At 40.0% G+C, this 22,783-nt stretch overlaps 1 protein-coding gene across 1 annotated transcript in view; it reads right to left on the bottom strand.

Annotated features, from left to right (window-relative positions):
- The window catches only part of cntfr (ciliary neurotrophic factor receptor), a 121,912-nt gene that overhangs the window by 82,703 nt on the left and 16,426 nt on the right, over positions 1-22,783 (bottom strand). The window contains exon 2 of the mRNA XM_070924759.1: positions 5,612-5,845. Within this exon, the coding sequence (XP_070780860.1) occupies positions 5,612-5,845 (234 nt within the window). The remainder of the gene's footprint in view (positions 1-5,611; positions 5,846-22,783) is intronic.

Here is a 22,783-nt window from a genome sequence, read left to right as displayed (position 1 = left end):
GGAGGAGGAAGAGGAAGAAAGAAGAAAGCTTTCCTTTTTTCTGCACTAACCACACACACACACAAACACACACCTTAAGCCAAATGGACGTGGCCTCATCACCCAACCCACATCCACAACACTGGCGGTTCAGACTTCTGTTATCATCTGCAGCGTTAAGAAAAAAAGTCTACACCGCAACAGAGTTTACATAATGGAGCCGCTGTGATCTGAGAGCGGCTCACGCTGGATTTGTTTACAAGAATGAGTCAATGCCAAACATAGAACCGCCTTTCTTGTGTGATGATTTATGGTATAAATTCATTACTAAACAGACGGCACTCTTGCTCACAATAGTGCCCTGATTGTTCCATGAATTATCTGTCAAGAATTTTTTTGGGGAAAAAAGAGTACATCTTCTTGCCTCGAGTCGGCTGGCAGACTGAGCGACTGGCTAATGGGCTCTAAAGATGGGGAGTGATCAGCGACAGAGCTTTTAGTTATGCATGGCCTCATGTTTGGAGGGCCATCACGATTTCACAGCTCTGCACCAAATCATTGCATTTAGGAAGAAAAGATTATACCATGGAGGAGGACAGCCCTTGTGCAATATCAACCTCATGTACCATCAACCTTTTTCTGTTTCATGTAGGCCCTCATTTCAGCCAATGATCACTGTCATTCAAGATTCAAGAATGATGCTACCTTCAAGGGAACAAAAGAGAAAGCATGCAAAAAGGGTATGGTATATTTTTCAACCTCCACCCCCCCCCATAATGTTGGTCATAAGCCCACAACAGGCTAAAAAGTTGAAAACGTCTCTACTCTGTTAGCAAGGCATCATAAGACCGCCCTTGCATATAAATTATATTTTCACAAAATCACCCAAAATCACCAAAACGTTATTTCTGGTAATATAAGAGAGAAAACCACTAATATATTGATTGACGAAAAGTAAAACACAGAAGGTTAAAAAAAACCCAACAACTATATATGTAATTGTAAATGCTCGGTGTTGTAACTAACGTGTACTTGCACTGGTGCTATAGCTCCAGGTCTGCAAACTGACTGGCTGTTCACTGGCAGACTATATGTCTTGCAGACGACAGGTCACTGGGGTGACTGGCTGGATATATGACTCAGTGCAGTACATGTTGTGTTAGCTGGGAGGCTGAATGACTGGGTGGGTGCAGCCCATGTTGCTATGCTATAAATTGTTTAGCTGATGGCCATTGAAGACAGCGACAGATAGAAGAATGGACAAAGCCAGAAAAGGGCAGGACAGCAATAACTTCCATGTCGTGACAGCAAAGGAAAAGGATGTTGTCTTTCACCAAAGAGCTCTCGAGGTTTTATGACCTCTCGCTTATGAAATTATAATGAACTTTGACTGTCCATACCACTTCATTTTTCTTTATCAGTCTGTCACTTTCTATCTCACTACCATTGTACATCACTCTGCTTTTTCAAGATAGTGTCTAAAGATGTTATCGAGTACTCTGGTGTGCTAGAGAGTGTCTGTTTACATGTGTGTCCCTGCGTGTTTGTTTCACACAAATGCACAGACACAAGTCCTCGCTTCCATCCATCCACATACACACACACACACACACACACACACACACACACACACACACACACCATTCGATAATTATACATATTTTTGTAGTTTTAAGTAACTGTAGCTTTGTATGTAGAAGTGATAGACAGAATGTAAACATCCATATGCTGTGGTGAAATAATGCAAAGAGGAAGAGAAACAGATATCACAGTGGCACTAAACTTTCACATAAAAATACAAGTTAGCACACACACACACACAACTGCTGTCTCCTTGTGCTGACATTATGTTGACACACTCCTGGAAAAAGATAACAAAAGCTCCATAAAATTTGGTGTGAAGGCGGAGCAAGCACACATACACACAGACGGGCTCGGGGGTCATAGTATGACGTCCACTGTTCTTAATGCAAACCAGTGTAAACACACAGCTAACAGATGCCGCCACAAACTACAAGCCAAAACACAGAGACAGAGAGAGATTGGGGGGGGGGTATGCAGGATCTGGAGAATGATATTGAGAGAGAGTGAGACAGAAAGATGATAGAGACAGACAGGCACAGGCCGGGAAGAAAGAATGGATACAGGAAAGGAAAAGAAAAATGCTATAGAAGAACATATATAGAAGCAATAAAGAGAAAGAACTAGACAGATGAGCGATAAGCACAAAGTTTGAGGAGAAGAGAGACAAAGAGTGAAGGAGAACATTTAAAAAGGCAGAGACAGATGGCTCTGTGCTGTTCTCCTGATAACGCTTCTATCTGTGTAAAACATAACAAGCCCCTGGTGTAAGTAATAAACACTGCATAAAATCAAACTATCATCATGATGGTAATCACGACAAGTGTAGCCTGTCATGATGCCATTATCACTGTATCTGCACAACACTTGAAAGTTTTGTAGGTGACGGTTAACATAATGAAAATGCAGATAAAAATAGGGAGAGAAGAGGAAGAACAAAGCACAGAAATAGCAGGAAGTGTGCTTAGTGATAACAGAGGAAAAGAAAAAGCAGATTGAAAGAGGAAAATGAGAGACGGAGAGACAAAGCGGACCAATGTGAGATGGTAATCTGAGTTTCTGTAGTTTGAAAGGCAGAATTAAAGTTGATGTTGCCCCAGTGTGTGCCTTGAACATGTCATAAAATCACCAACTGTTATCAAGGTAATTATATTCACAGCCCGGCTGAACCACTAAGGTATTGTTCTCACAAACTTGTAATTGACCCCTGATGAATAGTAACACAATGAAACTCTGTTTGCCTCTGTCTCTCTCTCTTTCTCTCACACACACACACACACACACACACACACACACACACACACACACACACACACGGTTTGAGACCACCAAAGTGTCATTATGATGCAGAAAATCACCACTAGTGAAAAGAAACACATGCACACATGCACAAGCTTGCACACAGACATGGAGTATACATCTCGCCATCTCTCTCTTTCACACACACACACACACACACACACACACACACACACACACACACACACACACACATATTCCGGTCTGTTTATGCATTGCATCATTCACCCTGCTGACATAATCCACCATAACATAAAACTCTCATTAATTCAGTATTATTTCAGCATTCAGTAATTCATCATTGCCAATATGACTAACCTAACTGTCACACCCCCATACACTCTCATTCATCAAACTTTTGCATGGAAATGGTTTAACATAAACCTGGGACACAATCTTGATGGGCAGTGCGCTTGGCTTTCTATCTGATCTGTTGACGAGTGGATGGAATCATACAGGTGTGGTTTCTGTCCCAACAGTGCTTTGTTTTATTTTGTTTTAATTGAATTGGCTTAAAAGGGATACTTGATTTGTATATATGTGCTGTATAGCGGATTAACAGTGAAGCCATTTACTGTGGTAACATTTGCACTCAGCACAAGCGATGCAACAGAACCAGTCTACCTTTCTTTCAATCTACCGTTCTCTGATTTAGACCCGAGGTGGCCTCTATAATATAGCAGTGTCACAAAGAAGAAAACTGTATTAGCTCACATTTTTCAATGCCATGGGAGTGATGAATCAAGGTTTTTCTTCTGCAGTGTATCACACTGCATGACTTTTGGCACCATTTTGAGGAGGCCTGCCATGACTGATGCCAAAGCGATATCTAATTTCACCTGCAAGCCAGCTAGCAGCTGCAGTATGATTCCTGTTGAAATTTAATTTCAAATGTTGCCTTTTCCTTACACTACCATCAGACTCAAATGGAGGGAGATAGAGAGCGATCACTAATATGTGAGGAAATGCTGGCCAGAGCAGATAATGCAGTGCATCCTAGGTTTTTCTGCCACAATAACAAAACATTAATTCACTGTTGACGAGAAAATGTTTTTTCTCAAACCTGCCATTTAAGAATAGACAGGCAGGCATCAATCATGGAGCACTGCTGCAGTGACAGATGGATTCAAACAGCCAAACTAAAGGAGAGAGGAGGAGGTTCAGGTGCAGATTAGAAGAGGCAGTTGCCACAATAAATCTGAGGTATTAGTGGATGTCATATAAATAAAATGGAAAATACACACACACTGGTTTTGTCTTAGATAAAGCCAATGGTGCTTACTTGGCGGTGGGCGGTGGAATCCTTGAACACAATAATGACACAATAGCTATTATTATGTTTTTAAGAAAACAAGTTGTAATGTAATGTTTTTTTTTATAATAGTAATAATATCCAAGAGAAAATCTTATATCTCATATAATTACCAAATAAGGATTTCACTTCCTGAGAATGTGCAGTTCAAAAAGTTAATCCACGAAAGAATAAAGATTTTTAACTTTAGCTAAATACCACAATTAACAAAGGTGTTTACATCCCAATTATCCTCAGGGGTACTTGTCATTAACAAGTCTATCCTATCTCAATGCCATGATTATGCACAGGCCCAGTGTATAAAACCTTCACCACCAGAATAATGGATCTCAAAGGAGGCCATTGCCAACTCACAGGCCACTGTGACATGCCGTTAAATTGACACTCATTTAGCTTTTGTATGATTATTAAAATGCACAGCTATAACTGCAGAATGACCAAATGTAATTTTAACAGCTCATCATCAGAGCTTGTCAGCTGGCAGCGGGTCCTACTGTAGGGACTGTTACCATGACAATTCAAATTTTATACTCACATTTAAAATTTAAATGAAACAGCACTTGATATATTATAACTTACTATTAAAATTGTCACTTAGCTGAAGGGGTTTATTGTGCAAGCAATAAACACATGTTTAAAAAAAGTCCCTTATACATGGAGTTCAGTACGAAATAAATAAATAAATAAATAAATAAATAATTATGGAATAAATGATCATATGAATAAATTGTGGAAAATGTATAAATTAAACAATACTTAGAGGAAACATTTAAGAAATTATTAAAACTCAACTCATTCATCCTTCTTAACTATTAACTATAAATAATAGAGTTTTACGGGACTGCTTTTATTTTAAGTAATGCGCTGTATGATTTCACGTGTGAACTAGCTAGCACATGACACAACACATTTGTCCGTTACCTCATTAATATTTCAAAATTCTCTCATCAATCGCATCTGTTGTTTTTTTTTGCGACAGCTGTATATACCATATACACATACATGGTCAAACAATCTTGGCAAAAAGATTCTGCAGAAGTCAAAACCTACAAAAGTTACAGTTTCCTGTCACAAGCAACCAAGCAGAGCCAGCAGATATTCCTATATCACGTGAAAGCAGTATGAATACTAAAAAAAGCAACTGTACTGATACTGATACCGAGCGTGCATTGCCACTGTTATCACAAATGAATGTAGTTTAAATATCTCAGCCATCTTGCAGTTTACCTTGTCAGTAAATTGTATGGTGCAACATCAATACAAGCTAAAATTCATAAAACTTCTCATTATTAATTCATATATTTCTTTTGGAGTTGTAATTGCATCATTTTCCTTTCCCTCTTTACTGCTGCCATGACCCAGTCCCCCCTTTGGGATGATTAAAGATTCATCATGTCTTGTTTGAAAGAATATTTGGCGGGTAATTGTCTGGCTACTTACTGCCGATGTGGAGGTAGATGGTGTCGCGCCTCTCTCCGTGCGGGTTCTGAAAGCAGCTGTAGAGTCCGTTGTGGCCCAGGTCCACTTGAGTCAACATCAGTCTGGGGCCCTCTAGATGGTGCTGGGCCTTCACATCCGTCCCGTTCACCTTCCATGACACTGATGCGTCATTGTCCAGGGAGCCGCACTGCATGGTGACATCACTGCCCATTCGCTCGTACTGGTTCCTAGCAACTGCAAACAGACAGAGGCAAAGATTAAGTGTTAGTGATATCAGCAGCTAATAACAAGTTAAAAGACCGCTCCTAGCAACTGGAAACAGACAAAATCAAAGCCTTTATAATTATGTCATCATATACATTCCTGCTTATTCTGTTATACTGGTTCCAAGCAAAGGTATAATGTATTAATTGATAACAGTTTTCAACTGATATAATAAACTGAATATGGATGAATGGAAATATTATCATTTGGCTGTTGTTGGTTGTGTATTACTGTCCATCTATGCGCTAAGCCACTGATTTTACTGTTTTTGTAGAGTTCATGAATAGTTCTGAAGTAATTTCTTCCAAATATTTCCAATCTCTTATAGGGAGTGAAGAATCGGAAAAGGAAGTCATATTTTCTTCCATACAGTGAGCCAGATTTGGTTTCACCTGACACCGAGGGAAGAGGCAATGGAGGAAAATGCTATTTTTTACTTTAAAAAACTGGGAGAATTTTGCAAAGTAAAACTTCCTGACTTGTGTTTTCCGTGTTTTATCCTTCTATTAACAAGCTCACTACTGACACCAGCACTGCCTTTGTCCATGGGCTCAGAAAAGTTGTAGGGGCCGTGACCCCGGGGGCTGAGGGGTATATGTGAGCCTAATGGGAGTTTTCGCCAGGACACTGGGGTTAGCAGCCCTCCTGTGTTTATAAGTCCCATGGGCCCTGTCATGACCACACGGAGTGAAGACCTCAGATTAACACTTAAACACTGAGGATCAACAGCACAACAAGAAACAACAACAAAATATTGATCCCCATCTTAGGAAAAGCCGTCGTCTATGAAGAAAAGAAAAAAAAAAAGTGCCTCCATTGGCCTGGGATCAAATGCTGTCAAGATCCTTGTCTTGCTCTGACGTCTCTCTGCCTGTCTTTCCCTTTGTCTGTCTGTCCCCTCCCTCCTTTCTCTCTCACTACAATGCCTCTCATTTTGCTGTTTTTTTTTACCCTTCCTCCTCTCTCGATCTCCTCAGACATGCCTCTCACCGCAGCTGATACAGATGTCAACCCAGTGTTTCATGTATATTTCATGTCCCATACCAGAGCCATTTATATTCAGTAGGACAAGATCTCTGTCCCCATTAACATTAACCTGACATTGTTGGTTCTCTCTCTGTCTGTCATTCATTCTCCCCTCAACTCCCCAGCCCTCTCTGCTCTGTGTCTCTCATTCATGCCATCTCTCTTTTTTTCTGTTATCAAAATACAATTTGTCCAAATGCATGTATATGTGTGTGTGTGTGTGTGTGTACTGATGAATGGTTTATGTAGAGGGAAGGATGAAGGGGCACAGTAGCTCACTCTTTTTTGCCCCTTCTGTCCATCCCAGTTATCTCCATGCTTGTCCTCCCCATTTCCCTGAGTCCAAATAATGCGCGTGCATATGCATGTGAGTGGCAAGAAATGACAGTTTCCCTTTGATCTCCCCCTCTGTCAAGTTACTTTGAACGGATGTGTGACTTTATTTACATAAAAAGTTATTTGCATCTCAAAAATCATACAGTTTGACTTTGATGTTAGCTTTGATGATGAGGCTGGCGCCCTTGTGCTTTATGTGACAAGTAAGAGTAGAGAGAAGAAGAGAAGAAATACTTTCCTGCAGCAAACTTGCTATTGTAAGTTATGCAGGTTCTCAAAAAATGATATTTCTACAGGATATGCTGTAGAGTGCTATTAAAAGTACTATTTTATCAAAATGAGATAACATATTATTCAGAACTATAATAACTTAAAAGGTCCCTGCCTAAACTTCCTTTGACTGCCTTTAGATGGCATTAAGCTGTTGTCAACTGATGCCATCAGAAAGTATTTCTAAGCAGGTTTTCCAACAAAATAAAATCTTTGACGAGGAGAACGCCCCTTAGAAAATGACCTTTTTGAAGCTTTTTCCTGCTAATGTTCTTGGATTCTTGGATTCTTTGACCTCCCCTCCCTCTCCGCTGCCACATCCCATCCTTCTTATCTCCTCGGGTTACATCACTCTTTCTCTACCTCTGCCCTTTCCAATATCCATTCATCTCTCTAAGCCTTTGCTCCTTGTCCCTCTCCCTGTGTTTCATTCCTGTCTTCTCCCTTTAACTTCTTGCCTTTCTCCCGTCGTACCAAAGTTCACACTCCCCTCCTCTCACTCTCTGGCAGTCGGCCTCTATCTTTATCTCCCGTCCTCCACCCCTGTCTCCTTACTTCCCTCCCATCCATCTGCCTCTATCCACATCCTGCTTTGAACTAACTTCTCCTGCTCTCGTCTTTCTCACCCTATTTTCTCTCATTTAGTTCACTCTATCTCTCTTTTTTTCTCTCTACCTTTCTGCCTCTTTGTGCTTCTTTTTCTCTCCCTCCTCTATTGTCAGCTAGTTTAAACTCAAAACACATTAATAGCAGGTATTTAAAGAGTGTTTCTTTAACACTCTGCAAAAAAAGACATATTTTGAAGTTGGTATGTTAACATAATGGACTTAATGTGAGGTTGTACCTCCTTTCAAAACTTTTTAATCAGTAACGTTTTGTTCTCAAGCTAAGAAGCCACATGTGGATGATATAAAACTCCTATTCTTGCACGTGTGCTGACCTGTTCATCGACTATGTGCAAAATCTTCCACAATGACATTTTCTGCAGCTGTGAGCTAAGTGCAGTTAAAGCCATCTCTTGTTGATTCTGATAGGTTTCAATTATTAAAACAACACAGAACTTTTTTTTTCCACCTTCACCTGCAATAAGAAGATATATCTGTCTCTAGCAACCAGACAGATAAACAACAGGTAATGGAGTGCCTTGTGAGTCCCTGTCACTTGTCCCATGGCCACAGAAAATACTGGATTCTTATTGCCTGGCAGGTGTCCATTAAAAATGAGCAATGCATAATAAACTGCTGGTTACCATAGAAACAATATTGCTGCTTGATGCTGTCCACCACATACTAAAGCTCACTGATAGGGACCTGACCATGGCTTAAACTGACCGCAAAAAAACTTGATGAAACTTGATGAAACTTGATAAAACGATTGATGATTTGGACACAGCTACTTTATTTTCATGTTTTTGCAGCCATAGCATATAATGTATAATAATACACCCAAATGTACCCTGATGTAGGACTTTGCCTCTTCCTTGTCTATTATTTTCATTCATCAGCATGTTTTGTCACTCACTTAAAAGGCTATTCTAAATTTAGCTTAATGTAAACAAATAAAAAAAAGTCCACAACAAGACAATGCATTAGTTTGTCTCTCAATACTTTCTGACGTCCTTACCCTGCCTGAGGTACTCAGCCCAAGCCCATTTGTTTATCGTGACAGAAAGTCTTGGAGAATAGCTTCATTTTCAAAAATAGCAAAATAAAAACAGCTGTGCACCAATTATTACTCAAGTTACGCAAATAATGCATTCGTTAGGGACTATTTTCAGCTGTGGATTGATACAATGTGGCTCATTGATGTGTTTTCAAGCTCAGAGGAATAAGCTTTATCAGGCTTTGGCTGCACAGGCAATACTTGATAATAGGATCAATTCATTGTTGGTTTTGGTCTTTTCATGGGATTTGTTGACAATAAGAAAAATATAGAATATTTCCAACCTCTTGCTTTAACTTAAATGCTCTGGTTTGAATGTAGTGTAATTGGGCTGAGGGAATCTTAATGAAACAAATACCAACATATGAGATCGCTTTGTCTATCCTTCTGTAAGTTATTCTCACTGTCAGTGTTTCCCTTACCCCCCCCCCCGGTATTCTGCACACATGCCACACATGCACAATATACCTTATAGCAACAGTGGAAACACAAGCAGATACACTTATGAGTACGCTCATGTACTCACTCACACATGTACACAGACTCCCTCACCACTCTGCATAATGTCCTCATGCCTCATCACCATACAGACAAGCAGGCCTAATAACCATAATGACATTCAGCTCAAGTGCTATTGATCTCTTGATAATAGACAGGGCGTTGTAAGCAATGTTAGGACACGGTTATTCCCTACCAAAGGAGAATGGAAATCATCAATGTCCTTCGCAAAGCTTCAGTTTTACTATTCTACCTATTTATGTTGATGCAAACTGACAGGGCCCCTCATGAATAAACCCTGCTCGAGGCAAAGCAGATCAGTCCATTTAAGCTATTTTCAAATTTAAGTTTGTGTGCACTGCGATAAAGAAGAAGTCAAGTGAGTTACACCAGTGTTAAAATAATGATTACAAACAGAAGATAAACAATGACAGAAAACAGAACTGAGGACACTACCTATTAGCAATATCTAACAAGTTGTTTCATTTTAATAGGGAACACTGGGGCTCAAGGATCTGCATACATGGGCCCATGGACTGTTTACTAAACTGACATAAGTGATGAGCCACAGACACACAACATGCATCCCTCTGCACATGTACATGCCAAAGTCAAGCATTATAATTGCGCACATTAACACACACATGACATAGACACAGACAAGCTCATGGGGATATACGCACGTTAGTACACATACATATACACACACCGCAGTGCTGGTGAGAAGAAGAAATCTAGTTGGGTCCATGTGTGTTCAACATACCAGTGAAGGTCGAGATAAGAACAGTTCCAGTCAACACCATTGGAGGTGAGACATACAGTACATATGGGCATATATATATATATATATATATATATATCTCCTTTGAATGGATGATGGTTGAAACAGAGATACAGCGAAAAGTAGTCAAGGGAGATGGAGACAGAGAATCAATATTGTGTTGTTTGCTTTATGTGAACAGAAGGACACTCATAAATGCTTGTCTTCATCTTTTGCACTTTGATTAGCCGTAATTCAACCAGAAAGATCAATTAAGGTCAAATTACCATTAGCCGAGTGTCAGAGAGGATATTCATGAGAACAAGTGGCCGACTGTTTGATTAGCTGATTAAACACTGGCGAGAATTACTTGTTCAAACATCAACTGCGGCATTGTTATACCTTTTCCACTGCAGCATCATCAAACGCCTATTGATGAAGTGAGGACATTGACTTGGAGGAAGAAGTTCGCTTTAGGCTTATTAAAAGAAAGGCTGTGATACAACACCTGTGATTTAGATAGATAGATAGATAGATAGATAGATAGATAGATAGATAGATAGATAGATAGATAGATAGATAGATAGATAGATGTCCTCCTCAAAATGTCAAATAAACTAAACTAAGCTAAAATCTGAGAGGTAGAAGATCTGAAACTGTCATATGAATTGTTTTGTAATGGCCATATGGATTGTTTTTAAAGGCACTGACAAATTATATTGTCCGGCTGATAAGGGTGTTGGATCACAGAATTAAGGTAATTTGGGGAATCAATAGCAAATGGCCCCTTTAGTTGTTAAGGTATGAGGATTTGTTATACTTCTGTCACTACTGTTTCAAAACTAGGATAAGTGCTTCACAAAAGACTTTTAAAGTTTACTTATGTCAACTTTGAAAATAACTTTTCCCTGCAAGCACCCTTCTACAAATCAAAGTTGGTACATTTTTAAATCATGGTACTCCATGTGCTCCTTGCAGAGATGTATCTAGCACCACACATAAAACAATCCCACACAAACACACACACACACACACACACACACACACACACAGACACCTTCTTGACTAGATTAGAATACTGATGAATTCTGATTATGGAGAACCAGCTGTGTGAGCCTGCAAGTGCATGTATGCGTTTCAATTTTCTCGATATCTGCCTCTCACATGTCCGAGAGTGTGGCGCTATCATTCTGCATCTACGACTTCACTTGTCTGTGTATGCATATGTGTGTTTTCAAGCGCGTGTTTGTGTGAGTAACCAGCTCTAAGTTATGATCCGACTCCACAACAGCGGCGTGAAATGAAATTGAAGTTCAGCGCCGGCATTCTGATTTACCATCTCAAAGTGCTATATTCCCCGTGTTCGTGTGCCTGTGACGGTGCATGACTGCATGTGTGTTCCAGTGTGATTGTGTGCATATGTTTGCGTGTGACAATGTGTAGTTGTCTGTGTGTGTGGGTGTGTGTGTGTGTGTGCGTGTATGTAGCCCTCCTTGTGGATTCATTGGCATGTTCATATCAGACCGTGTCGCTTTCCAGCCGGGCTGTAACTCACCAGCATATTTATCAGTGAATCACATTTGTATGCCTAAGGGGAGCCGTGCCTTTTGAAAGTCCAACAGTAAAATATTGGATTGGCTGACACACACACAGATAGAGCCCAGGAGAATTATGAGTTTAGGTTTAGAAGATCAAATCTTTTTTCACTCACTGGCTGCACATGCTGGTGCTACCTGGGCCACTTATGTCACAGTGATTGGTAGAGCAGCAGTTATCGATCTTATTTTCTTCTTCTTCTTCTGTGTTTTCACTTTAATTGAAATTTGAGATTGAAATCTTGAATTTCATTCAGTCTCTGTTTGACATAACATTTTTAATAAAATACAGAAGCAATACCCCATTACATGCTATTCTTTAAGAATTATCCTTCACACATTTTTACTTTTTCATTTATTTTTTTATCATAAAATACTAAATATGCTTGTTAATTCATGACTACTTATGTGAGTATGAGTATAGAAAATCAACCATCAGACAAAAATGTGACTATATTTTGTTCCCACCCTTCATCATTCATTGTAATGATTTTGTTGTCAATATGAGACATATATAAACATTATAAATAATCTACGGAAGTTGTTAATTAACCGAGGAGCTGTGTTTGGTTGGTGATTAATACTTAGTTATTCAATCAGTTAATACATTAAGAAGTGCTACAGCAAGGTTATAGGTCTGATAAATACTGAATTACTGTTTTTAGTCAGGACAGGTAGAGTAAGCAGAAGAAACAAATTATTTATGGGATCACACGTGGTTATTCACGTCTGATTGGGCTGTTGCTCCGGGCCTCTGATCCACCACCGCTCCTTCAGCGTTGGCCTTCACTTGTCTTTTCATTGCCTCGTGAGCACAGGCACTCAAAATCAATTCCACAATTATTTAATATCATTATGCAGCCTTAAGCCATACATATTGATTATTTCTTTGCAAATGGGGTTCACTGGCTCGCTAGCTCAAAAATGGTTTGTGTTTGAATTTGAATAGTAAAGTATAATAAAAAAGTAATACTGGCAAATGTCAGAGGGTTAGGCTTTAATGATGTGGATAAATCATGTTGACCAGAGAAAGGCCAAAAAGACAATCAAGGAGATCATTGCATAAAGATGGTTTACTCTTATAGCAGATTTCTTCTCATCACCGACAGCCTTGTGTCTGAAAAATGTTTGGAAATGAGACTCGGCCTGATGAAAGGTTAATGCATTTCAAAGGTGGAAGTGGTCCAGCGACCCTGTTGGCTTTACAACATGTTTATTTACAGTGTTATTCTTAAGGCTGCCGAGTTTGTTTGTTTTTTATACAAATAGCATCAAACAAACAAATACAGTCACTGTGTTTACTTGCTGTTTTATGGTTATGAAGGGTCTTACAGGAGATTTGTGTCTGAAGGCATGTCATCTAAATCTGTGCGTCTATTAGGTTATATTAGATTAAGGGGGAAACAATTCAGGTGTTTTTTGTTATTCTGTTGATCAGACTTCAGATAGTTGGGTAATGCTATGTAAGGAATAGAAGATATGTCGATATGTCACTGTAGAGAAAGCACAGGTGTAAATGATTAAATGAATGACGGCTGAATTCCATTTAACTGCACGACTGACTGGGACACTTAAATAGAATGGAGCCATCGTTAATGTTATTAGTAACACCTGTGCTTTTTCCTATGGTGAAATTTCCTGTGCAAAATGTCTGCTGTGGAAAAGGTTGTTTAAAGAATCACTAGCTTCAATCACTGGCTGCTTTTGTCTCAGTAAATTGATATTTGGCTTATTGACTGTTGGGTGGCACAAAATTGCAAATGTCATATTTGGCTCTGGGAACTTGAGACGGGCAAATGTCACTATTTTTTGACATTTGACATTTCAATCATTAATCAATTAGTGGAAAAATGACTCAATAATGAAAGTAATCATTAGTTGCTGCCTTACAAGACATGTTAACTGTATACAGTCTGTACGCGCCCGCAGTCCTGAGCAGAGTTCTAATCAACCAAAACACGCAAGCAAAAGCAAAACACTCTGTGGGTGTACTATGACAAGGTTAAATGTAATGAACAGTGCTGAATATTTGCTGCATTTCTCAGTTTCAAATCACTGTGATTTATAATACAATTCATTATTTTGGTCTGTTGGTCGGGTTCTGCCAAACTGTAACTGGCATTTTATAGACTAAACGGTTAATCAATTATCAAACAATAATTGAGAGATTCATGAAAATAATCACGACTTGCAGCCCTAGTAATGAATCTTCATATAATTGTCTTCTACAATTTTTGTGCACTGAACAGTGGAGGTCGAAAAGTGCATATTCTGCATCGGCGGAAGATCATTCTCACAGGTCCTTTTTTTTTTCCTCCACCCTGTTTTCTAATCATTTTTTTACAACCAGATAGACTTTTTCTTGCCTCAGTCAGCATGTGGCAGAGCTGGTTAGGCAGGTTCCTCAGATGTTTCTGTGAGGTATGACACAGCAAAATGTTAAACCCCCCCCCAGCGATTTATAAGACAGAGATCCGATTAACTGCTGTGTGACATAATAAGCGTCGCAATAAACTGCTGTTGACACTTTCACGGTCGTGCACATATTAATACACTGATACAGATGCTCTGTAGATCTAGGTCCACATGTAGTATATGCTCTCTCTCACACACACACACGCACACACACACACTCATACAGGCCACACAGGCGCCAAAAAATACAAACTTGGATAGAAGTATGCAAGAACACACACACTTTTGCATCCACCCACACTCACACACGCGCTCTTACACATACACTTCCTCTGCAAACATCTTGGAATTAAGTTATCACTTTATCCTCTCCTGTCTCTCTTTCCCACAGAGAGATTAACATTCACTCTCTCTCTCTCTCTCTGCATTTGCTGCTCCTTTCATGTGAGCACTGAGGCAGCTGCAGCTGTGTAAGTGTTTGTATGTGTATGTGTGTGTGTGTGTGTGTTTTCTGTGCATGTGTGTGCATGAGTCAGGGCATCAACGCTCAAATAAATCAACTTCCTGTTTCCTGCCATCTTATCTCGGCCTCACCTCACATGTAGATGTACAGTGTTGTGTTTGCGTGTGTCGGTCTGATCATTGCCCTCATCATCTGACTTGCGGAAGCCACTGGAGAAGATGGAAAGATTTCCATGCAACGGGGTTAATTGATACTTCAAATTGTAGATGTCTATGTTCTGGGAGGAACATGGAAGCAAGGGAGATAAGAGGGAGTGTAAAAAGGAGAGGAAGAAGTGCTGAGAAAGAGAGATGGAGTGGAAAGATGAAGAGGAGAGAGCAGTTAGAGGAAAGGGGGACAGCACAGGAGGGAGGAAGAATTGTTGAGAGCAGAGTAGGGCAGTTAATATTTTACAAGCCTGGATTAGAGAGGTCATGAAATGAGGTATGGGAGAAGGATTCCTGAGAGTCAGCTATGGGGAGAAGGAGAGAAAAGGAGTGGGACAGCTGGATAACACCGCTTTGATCAGAAACATCTGTAGGTTTTTCGCGGCGGAGGGAGAAAAACAGCGAGTGGTGGGAGAGAAGTGACTGCATCCTGCTCCATGTGTTTGTCTGGACGGGTTTCAGCCTGATTTGCTATCTATGGTTTCTTTTTTCTGTCTTAATCAGCTGGTGTTTGTTCTTAAAGGATCATACTTGTGGGTTTGCATGTTTTAACTTTAATAACAAATCATATTTATGTATTTCTTTTTATTGGATCTCTTTAAAAATTATTTTGACCATTGCACATGTGCACAAGTGCTAAATGATGTTTCCTGCTGCAAGAGGAAACATCGATGACTCAACATTGATGACTCAGAAAATAGAAAGTGAAGAGAAAAATAGGAAACACATATGAGCCAATAAGTATGTTCCTCTAAGTAACTAAAAATGAATAAGAAATATTATAATAATATAATACAAGATATATTATGTGACGTTTTTTAATTGATTTCCCATCCAGTGGTTTCCATTCCTTCCACTATGTTATGAGAGACAACTTGCAGAGACTTGAGTCTTACTCGACATGGGTAATCCATCATGGTGAGCATTTCATCCCCATTAGTTTTTGTCACATCAGCAAATAACCAAATCCTAACATCTAATTTACATTTTGTTGACCCATCATGATGTTAGTGATGTTGTCTCTAACCAGACTGGCTGTCTCAGCTCACAGCAGACTCTAATTGTCTGGTTTTGGAAGAGACGTGGGACCCAAGGCATCCTCAGTATTCAGATATGAATGAATATTCCAATCTCATAATTCTTTTGGGGCATTTCCAAAGTGAAATTGATATGTAAATAGGGTTTGTAGACGAAAGAAAACAGAACCAGAAAAAGCTAAATGATATGACGTGCACTATCACTGACAGCATCGTACATCTCTGAAAGGGGAGATTATTATCTGCTTTTATAATGAACCATGTATCTAATAAATATGTTTTCTGACTCCCCTTTGGCAAGACTGTATAATAATGATAATCACACATAAGCCTGCAGAAACCTCCCTCGCAGTCCTAATCTTATTGTTTAATAACATGGCTAACATCACCCTAAGCCTTCCCAGAGAGCCAAACTCTGAAGGTCAGTGCTAATACCAGGCCGCTCATTTATTAAACCAAATGGGGGAATATAGACAGAGATGAAACAGTGAGAGTAAAGAGATAAAGAGAATAAGAAAGTACAAGGAGATAGGGACGATAAAAGTGGGAATAGAGAGAGACAGAAAAGGAAATAAGAGGAGAGCAAAGGAGGACAAAAGGAAAGAGTGAAAGGCATATAAGAGGGGTCATGAAGAAAGTTAACAAGGGGATAAGACAAAGTATGAAGTGATAAGTGGGTAAAAGGGGAGATAAAGGAGGGGAGGGTTTCAGAGGGAGAGATGAGAGGAGAGGGACGGAGAGAGAAATGACCGCCTTAATTAATGGACTGTAATATATGACAATATTCCTGGGTTCCAAGATAATATCAGCAAAAATCATGGCCTTCATCACGGGCACACTGTGCAAATATACCGTGACCTTGACAGAGGAACTGCAGCGGCAGGAAAATTTGAAGAACTCTTGAGAGGAACTAAACGTGTCCTGTGTGCAATAAAAAGTTATGATAGCTCCAATTATGAAAGAGGTTTTTTTTTTCCCCACTAAAAACCTGCTACTATCACTCTGGTGCAGAATCCAGGCCAGCTAAATGTGTTGTTTAAGTGCCATCATTTGGCTTGCCAAGTTGACTTTAACACATTATTGACAGTTATTTGTGACTAAAGATGAGTTCATTTTCAAAATACTCCTTGTCCATTTTATAGAAAGAAAGAAATATCACTTAGGTTTTTATCCATATAGTGGATTTAGGGTGTTAGAGAGTCCATTTTGTCAAACATTAAATAGTTCTATCCTTATTCAACCCTTGAAAGAGTCCCATAATTTGTTTTAATTTTGTACTATCAATTTTATTAAGAGTGTGGTGTCAAACTTTGTTTAAATGCTTCGGCATGAAATAATTTAAACACAGAGCCTAACATTCTTAAAGGCACCAGGATGTCCACGTCTCTAGGAAGGTATCTACTGAAGTATTCTTTCTCCAAATGAGTCTACTACAAAATGTGTTTATACATACTAATCTGCATCACCAAGTCTGTTTAAAGCAACATAAACCACTTAGTGCCACACAGGAAGTAGTTTGATGTCATGTAGTGCAGCAAAAGGTAAGGAATTTTGAGATGTTGGATGGGTGTCTAAGTGGTTGTCTTGTCTTTGTGTCCCATTTCATACAACCAGCAAGTGTTGAAATGTTTCCTGTTTATAACCATGACTATGATCTGCTCCTAAAGAGCTCCAGGACTTCGATTCTGTAGCTGACCATGACCTCTGACTTCAATGAGAACATATTTCACAAACACTAGAAATGAGGTGGTGTGAATTCTATACAGATCACTCTGTGGGAAATAGTTAGAAGTGATAACAAAGGACTAAGAGTTACGTGAGTGTTGGTGAATGGATAAATATTTATTTTCCATGACAACTAGGTACTCATATTCAACCTTAAAACCTTGTGGGTTGAGGGTTGTAAAACTGTCTTTGCAGAGCTGACGAAGTACAGTCTGGTTTTGGATGAATTTTAAATTAGTATTAATAATAGGTAGGAAATGTGTGGAAGCATGACTGAAAAAAAGTAATGTATGTGTATATCATTAAACAGCACATCTTTGCATATATTTCTGTCCTGCCGCTGAACTCCAGTGAGCAGTAGCTGCCACGGAGGTATCAATCACCCGACACTTGGAACAGCACTCCGCCCGCTTCGCCAAGCTGTTGCCGCGGCAGCTAAATGGAGCGCGAGCGCAACTGCACCGCACAACAGTGGAGCTTCTAGCATTATTTTCATTGTTATTTGAGTCAGCGATCAAAGGACCACCATTCCAAGTGGGACTCGAGGCTATTTCCCAGTCGCCACAGAGCTTCAGAGAAATTCAAGAATGATTTTTTTTTTTCCATGGCCGTGTGCTTTCCAGTGTCGGCCGTGTGACGGTTTTCCAAGTACTGCTAGGTGGCGAGGGACCCGCACATGAGTAGCTCTGAAGCTGCAATCAATCATGTGTGACTGTGGAAAAGTAACAAGCACGTACAGCGGACATTACACACAGTGCATGCACACACCGATGTGCACAGAATCACAGAGACCCACACACACACACACACACACACACACACCTGGATGTGTGCATGTCCAACCTGCTCTCTCCTGCCATAAGTGCACTCAGGCACACAACAAGCAAGGCGTGATGGGAAAAGAACTGCTGTCAGGTTCAGCGGCTGCAAAACACATCGTCGCATCTGTAATCAAAGCAGCTGAGAATGCGCAGATTACTACTCCCTCTCCCGAGCTTCAGCTGGCATGCTATGAAGGACTGGAAAAAAAAAAAAAAGGGTGTAAAACAAATAACTTTAGAGGAGCCCAGCGGTGCACGCACAGGGAGAATTCTTTGGATTGGAGCAGAGCCCGCAGTGTTGTTGCTCTGTCCTTGACGCTAAAGTTTACTTTCAGTTTCACGCTCGTCATTTGTCAGAGGAAGACTAATGACGCCGAACATAGCGGTCGCTACGATGAAAATCATTATCAGCGAATCTCTCTCCAGTAGCCCTCATGAATACTCTCGACTTCAAAGACAGACTTGATGCAGAGCAGAGACTACTCTTTCAACTGCAGAGTTATTATGAGTTCAAAGGAATGTAGGTTAATTAATGCAGTAGGTTATAATGATGATTAGGAATAATGCCCACAACTTTAGCAATCATAAGATCAAAGTCAGACCCAAAACAATACAAAAAGAGCATTTTGTTCGTCTAATCGGATCACTTATGAAAATCAGAATATAATTTGATAGAAGTAATATGTTTGTCCAACGTATGTCTGTGGGTGAGCATTTAAGCAAGGACCTGCAGTTCAGGCCTCACACACACACACACACACACACACACACAAACACTCACCAGCAGAAAAGAAAGCAGCACTAAGCCGTAGGCATACACAGCCCACACGCACAGTATGGGGAAGTATGGAGACGTCACAACGAAAAATTGGCGGCATTAGTATCTCTCTAAATGTATGCAGCGTATCCACGTATGCGTGAATTTAATGTAATAAGTTTGTAGACTCATACTGAGTCTGCATATCTGTGCAAAATGTTTCATCAGGATATACGCGCTGCACGTGCAAATACACAAAACATCCATCTGTCCAAAGAAACACACATGTCTACATACACACAAGTCAACAGCGACACACACATGCAGAGGTTTTCAGGAAAAAGGCAATTTGTCTGCTTTTATCTGACTCCAGGTGGGTCTGAATCAATGTGAATAACCTCCTTCCTGGATGAGGAAGAGGAGTCCTATAATCCAGAACTTGAACTTGGTGCGGTTTTTCCTCATTAATGCAACACATTTGCATCTCTTTCTCTTCATCAAGATATATGGGAATTAATTTGAATATGCTCCCCGATGCACCAAATGTAAACTGTACAGCACCTAGGCAGCAGCTTTGGTGAAATAGTGCAGAACAGACGGTCAATAACAAGCAGAAAGACCCGGCCAGAGTAGACACAGCCAGGATCGATAGACTTCTACCTTAATGTACCAAAAGTCAGCTGTTTCTTCTTTCTTTCTTTATTCCTTTCTTTCTTCCTTTCTCTCTCTCTAAGGCAGGAGGTCTGATGCTGAACATGGGTCACAGCCAGTGAAAGTTTCTGCTACTGTCTTTTTTTTATGCCTTGTCTATTATAGGTAAGAGCGGAAAGAGCAGAGACAGAATAGCACCAGCATCATCATCATCATCGTTGTCATCATGATCACTGCCTTAGCACAACAAGTATATACACACAAGACCTCTACCTCAAATTAACCTTTATTTATTAACCTCATTTGTCTCTCTCTGCGATAGATAAACACACACACACTCTCTCGCAGCCACAGACAGGTCAGCGTTTTTGCCGCAGACTGAAACCACAAAAATGCAGAAATGTCAAGAGCTGTAACAACAGCACAACCAAATGGGAGAAATTAAGAGGCTTTGTTGGTGCTTAGAAGGAATGTCAAAACACATATTATGGATGAGTGTGTGAAGGGAGGGCTCTATGAGAGAGACTGCTGTACAGTAAATACTGATAACACACCAGCAGAATCCACTGGCACACATACATGCAAAGACACATACTGTAAGTGTGGATACTTGTGAAAACAAAATACATATGCACACACACACACAAGGTTAGCTTTAGGTCCCTGTGCTCCAGCAATAAGCCTGTCTGAAGTCTAGCTATAATGACATCCAGGTATGTTTGCTCTTCATTTTACACGGCTCATCGCAGCTCCAAACAGGGTATCAGCACAGGGGGAGTCTGTGTGCGTGTGTGTGTGTGTGTGTGTGTGTGTGTGCTTCAAATGTGTATTTCTGTGTATAGATGTGTATAGATATACACAGAGATCACTGTGTCCTTGCACACATCTGTATGGCAGTGTGTACTTGTGCCTTGCCTCTATATCTGTGTGTTTGTTCCATTGTGTATGAGCTCAAATAATCAAATGTGTGTCCCTGTGTGTGTGTGTGTGTGTTTGTGTGTGTGAGCAGGCAGGACTTTGCCCACATGTGTAGACAGAGCCTTTCTCCCCGGCTTGTTGACATTCCAGTAGCTTGGCCTCTCCGTCTGCTCCAAACTCTCCTCTCATTCAAAACAGACCTCCCCACCCTCTCTGACACACACACGCACACACACACATTTTCTATACATTATTCTACCTGCTACCTTCTTATTGAAAAGACATGAGTGTACACGTTCACCCTGTCCTCCATTGGTACAGTTGTTGAGTTCATCCTTGAGTTTAGCGGGAGTAGAGTACGTACTGCACTACACTGTGTACTGTTAATCAGGCAGGTATTACTGTGGCATGTTGACTGTTATAACGTTAAAACTGTCTTTCCAGCAGTGATAACATTACGTGGCACTCTTGGAGCTAGGGCTGTTGTAAACCTAGCTCAAAGCTCTGTAGCTAAGCCTCAATGTTCCTGTCTTTACCTACAGTTCTATTTTGGCACATTAATTTAAAACTGCAAACAAACACCAGCATCATAGGTGTCTGGTTATAGTGTCTGTTTACTAAAAGTTAATCCACACCTGTGAACCAATCAGAATCTAGATAAAATAACCAGATGGAAATGTCTGGTTTTGACTAATTCAGGTCCAAGTAAATGTATCGGTAGAAATAAGGGATTCTAAGGGATAGAATGTCACACTACTGATGACAATCGGTGACCTTAGAGAAATGTACATCACACAATACCACTTTTTTCCACTTATATGTCAGGTGCTCTGGGCATGAACATTCACCAGTTGAAAGGCATTTTCACACTGTATCTCAATAATGAAGGCATGAGTGTACATGTCTTAAACCCATAGCTGAAGACAGGAGCATTCATGTCTCCTGTGGCTGTTGAAGGAAGGGGTATTCAACATTTCCATCCTCTCGAGCACTTTTTTTTTTTACCTTTCTACTATAGGCAGGAGTGCTCTTGATGAAAGTCTGATGGTGAGTAATGTCTTCCCAAAAATGTATGGACAATCACAGATCGAGTGAAAGGAAGTGAACGGAAGTGAACGGAAGTGAAAAGAATGATTTATGAGAAGTCTTTAATAAAATAGGAATATTTTGCATTCTTTATTTTTTAGCAGTTTTAAGTCGGACTTTTGAGAATACCTGTATAATACTTTGGAATTCAATTTAATGATGTTTTTGTCACGCTGGATTGTTAAAAGCTGATAAATGAATGGTTGTTCAAAATTAGACATGTTTAAAACTTCTCAAGCTTGATGAGGTGACAGACCTTGACCATAAAACGTACACACTTTGATCTGCGCCAAGGTTGGATGTAGGGAAATAAGCCTGTAAATAGAAAGTATTTGGACAGCAGGTTTGGCCATTTCAACAGTGGCCAAAAAGAGCTTATTGTTCCACTTTTAAAAATTTGAAACAATGAATGCACGAGTTTCTGCTGCTGCAGTTCTTTTCTGTTGTGTAAACTGTATGCCGTCTGTTTCAATTACGGCCATTGTAGTTAAGTGAGGCAGTTAGTTCCTAGGATGTGATGAGTCAGAAAAGTCCTGCAAAGACAATTTTGTTCATGGTCAAGAAATTACACATCAGAGCTATTGCTTCTAAATGTCAAAGTATCCATAAGAAAGCTGTGTGTGTAAAAGTCAGGGATTAAATCTGGGACCTTTCTGCTGAAGGACCTCATGACCTCGTCGGA

Source organism: Enoplosus armatus, chromosome 18, assembly GCF_043641665.1.
Source record: "Enoplosus armatus isolate fEnoArm2 chromosome 18, fEnoArm2.hap1, whole genome shotgun sequence".
NCBI classification, from domain to species: Eukaryota; Metazoa; Chordata; class Actinopteri; order Centrarchiformes; family Enoplosidae; genus Enoplosus; species Enoplosus armatus.
Note: the sequence above shows the minus strand (reverse complement) of the source record. Positions and strands in the feature narration are given on the sequence as shown.